Source organism: Taurulus bubalis, assembly GCF_910589615.1.
Source record: "Taurulus bubalis genome assembly, chromosome: 1".
Classification (NCBI taxonomy): domain Eukaryota; kingdom Metazoa; phylum Chordata; class Actinopteri; order Perciformes; family Cottidae; genus Taurulus; species Taurulus bubalis.
Genome location: NC_136589.1, coordinates 112,501 through 122,500, shown reverse-complemented (window position 1 = coordinate 122,500; position 10,000 = coordinate 112,501). Strand labels below are relative to the sequence as shown.

General features: G+C 55.2%; 1 protein-coding gene across 1 annotated transcript in view; it reads left to right on the top strand.

Moving 5' to 3' along the window:
• Positions 1-10,000, top strand: part of LOC306744208 (activin receptor type-2A-like) — a 16,162-nt gene that overhangs the window by 5,272 nt on the left and 890 nt on the right. The window contains exons 5-10 of the mRNA XM_079226800.1: positions 3,590-3,733; positions 4,126-4,269; positions 4,730-4,875; positions 4,941-5,055; positions 5,325-5,463; positions 5,627-5,757. Of these exons, the coding sequence (XP_079082926.1) occupies positions 3,590-3,733; positions 4,126-4,269; positions 4,730-4,875; positions 4,941-5,055; positions 5,325-5,463; positions 5,627-5,757 (819 nt within the window). The remainder of the gene's footprint in view (positions 1-3,589; positions 3,734-4,125; positions 4,270-4,729; positions 4,876-4,940; positions 5,056-5,324; positions 5,464-5,626; positions 5,758-10,000) is intronic.

Genomic DNA, 10,000 nt, shown 5'->3' with positions numbered 1-10,000 from the left:
TACGAGGTTACATCTTGGGTAACATCGTAGTCTACAAGGTTAGATCTTAGGTTACATCTTAGGTAACATCGTAGTCCCCGAGGTTACATGTTAGGTTACATCTTAGGTAACATCGTAGTCCCCGAGGTTACATCTTAGGTTACATCTTAAGTAACATCGTAGTCCCCGAGGTTACATCTTAGGTTACATCTTAGGTTACATCTTAGGTTACATCTTAGGTAACATCGTAGTCTACGAGGTTACATCTTGGGTAACATCGTAGTCTACGAGGTTGCATCTTGGGTAACATCGTAGTCTACGAGGTTACATCTTGGGTAACATCGTAGTCTACGAGGTTACATCTTAGGTTACATCTTGGGTAACATCGTAGTCTACGAGGTTACATCTTAGGTTACATCTTGGGTAACATCGTAGTCTACGAGGTTACATCTTGGGTAACATCGTAGTCTACGATGTTACATCTTGGGTAACATCGTAGTCAACGAGGTTACATCTTAGGTTACATCGTAGTCTACGGGATAACATCTTGGGTAACATCGTAGTCTACAAGGTTACATCTTAGGTTACATCTTAGTCTACGAGGTTACATCTTAGGTAACATCGTAGTCTACGAGGTTACATCTTAGGTTACATCTTAGTCTACGAGGTTACATTTTAGGTTACATCGTAGTCTACGAGGTTACATCGTAGGTTACATCGTAGGTTACATCGTAGGTTACATCTTAGGTTACATCTTAGGTTACATCTTAGTCTACGAGGTTACATTTTAGGTTACATCGTAGTCTACGAGGTTACATCGTAGGTTACATCGTAGGTTACATCGTAGGTAACATCGTAGGTAACATCGTTGTCTACAAGGTGCCTTTCTGAAGCGTCATGGACAGACACATGATGTTCATGTTGTCATGGATAGACACATATGCTATGATGTTCATGTTGTCATGGACAGACACACACTGTGGTCATGTTGTCATGGACAGACACACACTGTGGTCATGTTGTCATGGACAGACACACGCTATGGTCATGTTGTCATGGACAGACACACGCTATGGTCATGTTGTCATGGACAGACACACGCTATGGTCATGTTGTCATGGACAGACACACGCTATGGTCATGTTGTCATGGACAGACACATGCTATGGTCATGTTGTCATGGACAGACACATGCTATGGTCATGTTGTCATGGACAGACACACGCTATGGTCATGTTGTCATGTTGTCATGGACAGACACACGCTGTTGTCATGATGTCATGGACAGACACACGCTGTGGTCATGATGTCATGGACAGACACACGCTGTGGTCATGTTGTCATGGACAGACACACGCTGTGGTCATGGACAGACACACGCTGTGGTCATGGACAGACACACGCTGTGGTCATGATGTCATGGACAGACACACGCTGTGGTCATGATGTCATGGACAGACACACGCTGTTGTCATGATGTCATGGACAGACACACGCTGTGGTCATGTTGTCATGGACAGACACACGCTGTGGTCATGTTGTCATGGACAGACACACGCTGTGGTCATGGAGTCATGGACAGACACACGCTGTTGTCATGGAGTCATGGACAGACACACGCTGTTGTCATGGAGTCATGGATAGACACACGCTGTTGTCATGGAGTCATGGATAGACACACGCTGTTGTCATAATGTCAAGGACAGACACGCTATGGTCATGTTGTCATGGACAGACACACGCTGTGGTCATGTTGTCATGGAGTCATGGACAGACACACGCTATGGTCATGATGTTATGGACAGACACATGCTATGGTCATGTTGTCATGGACAGACACATGCTATGGTCATGATGTCATGGACAGACACATGCTATGGTCATGATGTCATGGACAGACACACGCTGTGGTCATGTTGTCATGGAGTCATGGACAGACACACGCTATGGTCATGATGTCATGGACAGACACATGCTGTGGTCATGATGTCATGGACAGACACATGCTATGGTCATGTTGTCATGATGTCATGGACAGACACATGCTATGGTCATGATGTCATGGACAGACACATGCTATGGTCATGATGTCATGGACAGACACACGCTGTGGTCATGTTGTCATGGACAGACACACGCTGTGGTCATGTTGTCATGGACAGACACATGCTATGGTCATGATGTCATGGACAGACACACGCTATGGTCATGATGTAGTGGACAGACACACGCTATGGTCATGATGTCATGGACAGACACACGCTGTGGTCATGTTGTCATGGACAGACACACGCTGTGGTCATGTTGTCATGGACAGACACACGCTGTGGTCATGTTGTCATGGACAGACACACGCTGTGGTCATGGAGTCATGGACAGACACACGCTGTGGTCATGGAGTCATGGACAGACACACGCTGTTGTCATGGAGTCATGGACAGACACACGCTGTTGTCATGGAGTCATGGACAGACACACGCTGTTGTCATGGAGTCATGGACAGACACACGCTGTTGTCATGGAGTCATGGACAGACACACGCTACGGTCATAATGTCATGGACAGACACACGCTGTGGTCATGTTGTCATGGAGTCATGGACAGACACACGCTATGGTCATGATGTCATGGACAGACACATGCTATGGTCATGATGTCATGGACAGACACATGCTATGGTCATGATGTCATGGACAGACACACGCTGTGGTCATGTTGTCATGGAGTCATGGACAGACACACGCTATGGTCATGTTGTCATGGACAGACACACGCTGTGGTCATGTTGTCATGGACAGACACACGCTGTGGTCATGTTGTCATGGACAGACACACGCTGTGGTCATGTTGTCCCAATCCCTGTGTTTTTATTCCCGGTCCAACTGACTCACTTGTGTGTGTGTCCATGTGTGTGTTGACTCACTTGTGTGTGTGTGTGTGTGTGTGTGTGTGTGTGTGTGTGTGTGTGACCATGTTTGTGTTGACTCACTCGTGTGTGTGTGTGACCATGTTTGTGTTGACTCGTGTGTGTCCATGTTTGTGTTGACTTGTGTGTGTCATGTTTGTGTTGACTTGTGTGTGTCTGTGTTTACTTGTGTGTGTGTGTCTGTGTTTACTTGTGTGTGTCTGTGTTTACTTGTGTGTTTCTGTTTGTGTTGACTCGTGTGTGTGTCCATGTTTGTGTTGACTTGTGTATGTCTGTGTGTGTGTCCATGTTTGTGTTGACTTGTGTGTGTCTGTTTGTGTTGACTCACTCGTGTGTGTGTGTCCATGTTTGTGTTGACTCGTGTGTGTCGATGTTTGTGTCGACTCGTGTGTGTCCATGTTTGTGTCGACTCGTGTGTGTCCATGTTTGTGTCGACTCGTGTGTGTCCATGTTTGTGTCGACTCGTGTGTGTCCATGTTTGTGTTGACTCGTGTGTGTCGATGTTTGTGTCGACTCGTGTGTGTCCATGTTTGTGTCGACTCGTGTGTGTCCATGTTTGTGTCGACTCGTGTGTGTCCATGTTTGTGTCGACTCGTGTGTGTCCATGTTTGTGTCGACTCGTGTGTGTCCATGTTTGTGTCGACTCGTGTGTGTCCTGTTTGTGTTGACTTGTTTGTGTTGCAGGACCCTGGCCCTCGGCCCCCCTCCCCCCTGCTGGGCCAGAAGCCACTGCAGCTACTGGAGGTGAAAGCCAGGGGGCGCTTCGGCTGTGTGTGGAAGGCTCGGCTACTCAGTGAATACGTCGCTGTCAAGATCTTCCCCATCCAGGTTTGTCCCAGCTGCCTCGAACGCACCATCGTCCATATTGTTACGCAACAACATATCTGTGACATCATCAAACATCACGTCAGCTGATCTGTGAACACGAACACTCCAGAAGCTCTTTATACAAATATAATGACCGAATGGTGCGTTCAGGTGCACCGAATGGTGCATTCATGAGCTTTATTGGAAACAACTTAGACGGAGTCTTGAGTTCCCAGCATGAACGCAGCACGAAGTCTCACAATGTGGATGAGAAACACTGGCCTTAAAGCATACAGACACACACACACACACACACACACACACACACACACACACACACACACACACACACACACACACACACACAGTCGGGTCATGGGTTGTTACCTTTGACCTTCTGTGTTGACCTTCAGGACAAGCTGTCGTGGCAGAACGAGTTTGAGATCTTCAGCCTGAACGGAATGAGACATGAAAACCTGCTGCAGTTCATCGCAGGAGAGAAGAGAGGAAGAGACTTGGAGCAGGAGCTGTGGCTCATCACGGCCTACCACGAGAAGGTACACACACACACAGAGAGCTGTGGCTCATCACGGCCTACCACGAGAAGGTACACACACACACACACACACACACACAGAGAGCTGTGGCTCATCACGGCCTACCACGAGAAGGTGTACACACACACACACACACACACAGAGAGCTGTGGCTCATCACGGCCTACCACGAGAAGGTACACACACACACACACACACACAGAGAGCTGTGGCTCATCACGGCCTACCACGAGAAGGTACACACACACACACACACACACACACACACAGAGAGCTGTGGCTCATCACGGCCTACCACGAGAAGGTACACACACACACACACACACACAGCTGTGGCTCATCACGGCCTACCACGAGAAGGTACACACACACACAGCTGTGGCTCATCACGGCCTACCACGAGAAGGTACACACACACAGACATTGGCTCAGTGTGTCATGTGACGTGTTCTGTCCTCAGGGTTCTCTCACAGACTACCTGAAGGCCAACGTTCTCTCCTGGTCTGAGCTCTGTGTCATCGCTCAGTCCATGTCCCGAGGTCTGGCCTACCTGCACGAAGACGTCCCGGGACACCAGGACGGACACAAGCCTGCCATCGCACACAGGTGCGCACACAGACACACAGGTACACACGCACGCACACACACGTCTCACTCTGTTTGTTTTTCAGGGACTTTAAGAGTAAGAATGTGCTGCTGAAGTCGAACCTGACCGCTTGCATCGCTGACTTCGGCCTCGCTCTCAGGTTTGAGGCAGGAAAATCCCCTGGAGACACACACGGACAGGTGAGCCCACCTAAGACTCCTGTTACTGTCTGTTACACACGGACAGGTGAGCCCACCTGAGACTCCTGTTACTCTGTCTTTAGCTGGAAAGAGAAACTGACGGTGTAGTGTGTGTCCCTGATGGTGTGGTGATCTACTGTGATCTATTATATTTATTGTTCACTCTATTGTCCAGTGAGCAAAGCTTTGTGTTAATGACCCACATGGCAGACAGGAACCCCCATCCCAGTTCAGGTCCAGACTCTCAGACCCCGTGTGTGTGTGTGCAGGTGGGGACCAGGAGGTACATGGCCCCGGAGGTCCTGGAGGGGGCCATCAACTTCCAGAGAGACTCCTTCCTGAGGATCGACATGTACGCTGTGGGCCTGGTGCTTTGGGAGCTCGCTTCGCGCTGCAAAGCTGCCGACGGTAAGGACCCCCCAGACCAGAGGGGGGTGCTAGAGACCGGATCAACCGGGGTGGGGGGGTCTCTGATGATGGTCCCCCTTCTCTCTGATCCAGGTCCAGTGGTCCCTGTGTGTCTTTGTGTGTCTGTTGTGGTCTCTGATGGTCCCCCTTCTCTCTGATCCAGGCCCTTTGGGCGAGTACATGCTGCCGTTTGAGGAGGAGGTGGGTCAGCACCCGTCTCTAGAGGACATGCAGGACCTGGTGGTCCACAAGAAGCTGAGACCGGCTCTGAGGGAGTGCTGGCAGAAACACACAGTGAGTCAGACTACATTACCCTGTGTGTGTGTGTGTGTGTGTGTGTGTGTGTTGGTCCCTGGTGGTGCGTGTTGGTCCCTGACGGTGGTGCGTGTTGGTCCCTGATGGTGTGTGCGTGGTGTGCTGGTCCCTGGTGGTGTGTGTGTGGTGTGCTGGTCCCTGACGGTGGTGTGCTGGTCCCTGACGGTGGTGTGTGTTGGTCCCTGACGGTGGTGTGTGTTGGTCCCTGACGGTGGTGTGTGTTGGTCCCTGGTGGTGGTGTGTGTTGGTCCATGGTGGTGGTGCGTGTTGGTCCCTGACGGTGGTGTGTTGATCCCTGATGGTGTGTGCGTGGTGTGTTGGTCCCTGACGGTGGTGTGTGTTGGTCCCTGACGGTGGTGTGTGTTGGTCCATGGTGGTGCGTGCTGGTCCCTGGTGGTGTTGTGTGTTGGTCCATGGTGGTGGTGCGTGTTGGTCCCTGACGGTGGTGCGTGTTGGTCCCTGACGGTGTGTGCGTGGTGTGTTGGTCCCTGACGGTGGTGTGTGTTGGTCCCTGATGGTGTGTGCGTGGTGTGTGTTGGTCCCTGACGGTGGTGTGTGTTGGTCCCTGATGGTGTGTGCGTGGTGTGTGTTGGTCCCTGACGGTGGTGTGTGTTGGTCCCTGACGGTGGTGTGTGTTGGTCCCTGACGGTGGTGTGTGTTGGTTCCTGACGGTGGTGTGTGTTGGTCCCTGACGGTGGTGTGTGTTGGTCCCCGACGGTGTGTGCGTGGTGTGTTGGTCCCTGACGGTGGTGTGTGTTGGTCCCTGACGGTGGTGTGTGTTGGTCCCTGACGGTGGTGTGTGTTGGTCCCTGACGGTGGTGTGTGTTGGTCCCTGACGGTGGTGTGTGTTGGTCCCTGACGGTGGTGTGTGTTGGTACCCGGCGGTGGTGTGTGTTGGTCCCTGACGGTGGTGTGTTCTGGTCCCTGACGGTGGTGTGTGTTGGTCCCTGACGGTGGTGTGTGTTGGTACCCGGCGGTGGTGCGTGTTGGTCCCCGACGGTGGTGCGTGTTGGTCCCCGACGGTGGTGTGTGTTGGTCCCCGACGGTGGTGTGTGTTGGTCCCCGACGGTGTGTGCGTGGTGTGTTGGTCCCTGACGGTGGTGTGTGTTGGTCCCCGACGACGGTGGTGTGTGTTGGTCCCCGACGACGGTGGTGTGTGTTGGTCCCCGACGACGGTGGTGTGTGTTGGTCCCCGACGGTGGTGTGTGTTGGTCCCTGATGGTGTGTGCGTGGTGTGTGTTGGTCCCTGATGGTGTGTGCGTGGTGTGTGTTGGTCCCTGACGGTGGTGTGTGTTGGTCCCTGACGGTGGTGTGTGTTGGTCCCCGACGGTGGTGTGTGTTGGTCCCCGACGGTGGTGTGTGTTGGTCCCCGACGGTGGTGTGTGTTGGTCCCCGACGGTGGTGTGTGTTGGTCCCCGACGGTGGTGTGTGTTGGTCCCCGACGGTGGTGCGTGTTGGTCCCCGACGGTGTGTGCGTGGTGTGTTGGTCCCTGACGGTGGTGTGTGTTGGTCCCTGGTGGTGGTGTGTGTTGGTCCCTGGTGGTGGTGCGTGCTGGTCCCTGACGGTGGTGTGTTGGTCCCTGATGGTGTGTGCGTGGTGTGTTGGTCCCTGACGGTGGTGTGTGTTGGTCCCTGACGGTGGTGTGTGTTGGTCCCAGACGGTGGTGCGTGTTGGTCCCCGACGGTGTGTGCGTGGTGTGTTGGTCCCTGACGGTGGTGTGTGTTGGTCCCTGACGGTGGTGTGTGTTGGTCCCTGACGGTGGTGTGTGTTGGTCCCTGACGGTGGTGTGTGTTGGTCCCTGACGGTGGTGTGTGTTGGTCCCTGACGGTGGTGTGTGTTGGTCCCTGACGGTGGTGTGTGTTGGTCCCTGACGGTGGTGTGTGTTGGTACCCGGCGGTGGTGTGTGTTGGTCCCTGACGGTGGCGTGTTCTGGTCCCTGACGGTGGTGTGTGTTGGTCCCTGACGGTGGTGTGTGTTGGTCCCTGACGGTGGTGTGTGTTGGTACCCGGCGGTGGTGCGTGTTGGTCCCCGACGGTGGTGCGTGTTGGTCCCCGACGGTGTGTGCGTGGTGTGTTGGTCCCTGACGGTGGTGTGTGTTGGTCCCTGATGGTGGTGTGTGTTGGTCCCCGACGGTGTGTGCGTGGTGTGTTGGTCCCTGACGGCGGTGTGTGTTGGTCCCCGACGGTGGTGTGTGTTGGTCCCCGACGGTGGTGTGTGTTGGTCCCCGACGGTGGTGCGTGTTGGTCCCCGACGGTGGTGCGTGTTGGTCCCCGACGGTGGTGCGTGTTGGTCCCCGACGGTGGTGCGTGTTGGTCCCCGACGGTGGTGCGTGTTGGTCCCCGACGGTGGTGTGTGTTGGTCCCCGACGGTGGTGTGTGTTGGTCCCCGACGGTGGTGTGTGTTGGTCCCCGACGGTGGTGCGTGTTGGTCCCCGACGGTGGTGTGTGTTGGTCCCCGACGGTGTGTGCGTGGTGTGTTGGTCCCTGACGGTGGTGTGTGTTGGTCCCTGATGGTGTGTGCGTGGTGTGTGTTGGTCCCTGACGGTGGTGTGTGTTGGTCCCTGACGGTGGTGTGTGTTGGTACCCGGCGGTGGTGTGTGTTGGTCCCCGACGGTGTGTGCGTGGTGTGTTGGTCCCTGACGGTGGTGTGTGTTGGTCCCTGACGGTGGTGTGTGTTGGTACCCGGCGGTGGTGTGTGTTGGTCCCTGACGGCGTTGTGTGTTGGTCCCTGACGGCGTTGTGTGTTGGTCCCTGACGGCGTTGTGTGTTGGTCCCTGACGGTGGTGTGTGTTGGTCCCTGGTGGTGCGTGCTGGTCCCTGACGGTGGTGTGTTGGTCCCTGATGGTGTGTGCGTGGTGTGTTGGTCCCTGACGGTGGTGTGTGTTGGTCCCTGATGGTGGTGTGTGTTGGTCCCAGACGGTGGTGCGTGTTGGTCCCCGACGGTGTGTGCGGTGCCTGCTGGTCCATGGTGGTGGTGCGTGTTGGTCCATGGTGGTGGTGCGTGTTGGTCCCTGATGGTGTGTGCGTGGTGTGTTGGTCCCTGACGGTGGTGTGTGTTGGTCCCTGATGGTGTGTGCGTGGTGTGTGTTGGTCCCTGACGGTGGTGTGTGTTGGTCCCTGACGGTGGTGTGTTGGTCCCTGACGGTGGTGTGTGTTGGTCCCTGACGGTGGTGTGTGTTGGTACCCAGCGGTGGTGTGTGTTGGTCCCTGACGGTGGTGTGTGTTGGTCCCTGACGGTGGTGTGTGTTGGTCCCTGACGGTGGTGTGTGTTGGTACCCGGCGGTGGTGTGTGTTGGTCCCTGACGGCGGTGTGTGTTGGTCCCTGGCGGTGGTGTGTGTTGGTCCCCGACGGTGGTGCGTGTTGGTCCCTGACGGTGGTGCGTGTTGGTCCCCGACGGTGGTGCGTGTTGGTCCCCGACGGTGGTGTGTGTTGGTCCCCGACGGTGGTGCGTGTTGGTCCCCGACGGTGGTGCGTGTTGGTCCCCGACGGTGGTGCGTGTTGGTCCCCGACGGTGTGTGCGTGGTGTGTTGGTCCCTGACGGTGGTGTGTGTTGGTCCCTGATGGTGTGTGCGTGGTGTGTGTTGGTCCCTGACGGTGGTGTGTGTTGGTCCCCGATGGTGTGTGCGTGGTGTGTTGGTCCCTGACGGTGGTGTGTGTTGGTCCCTGATGGTGTGTGCGTGGTGTGTGTTGGTCCCTGACGGTGGTGTGTGTTGGTCCCTGACGGTGGTGTGTGTTGGTCCCTGACGGTGGTGTGTGTTGGTACCCGGCGGTGGTGTGTGTTGGTCCCCGACGGTGTGTGCGTGGTGTGTTGGTCCCTGGCGGTGGTGTGTGTTGGTCCCTGACGGTGGTGTGTGTTGGTCCCTGACGGTGGTGTGTGTTGGTACCCGGCGGTGGTGTGTGTTGGTCCCTGACGGCGTTGTGTGTTGGTCCCTGACGGTGGTGTGTGTTGGTCCCCGACGGTGGTGTGTGTTGGTCCCCGACGGTGGTGTGTGTTGGTCCCCGACGGCGGTGTGTGTTGGTCCCCGACGGCGGTGTGTGTTGGTCCCCGACGGCGGTGTGTGTTGGTCCCCGACGGTGGTGTGTGTTGGTCCCCGACGGTGGTGTGTGTTGGTCCCCGACGGTGGTGTGTGTTGGTCCCCGACGGCGGTGTGTGTTGGTCCCCGACGGCGGTGTGTGTTGGTCCCCGACGGCGGTGTGTGTTGGTCCCTGACGGTGGTGTGT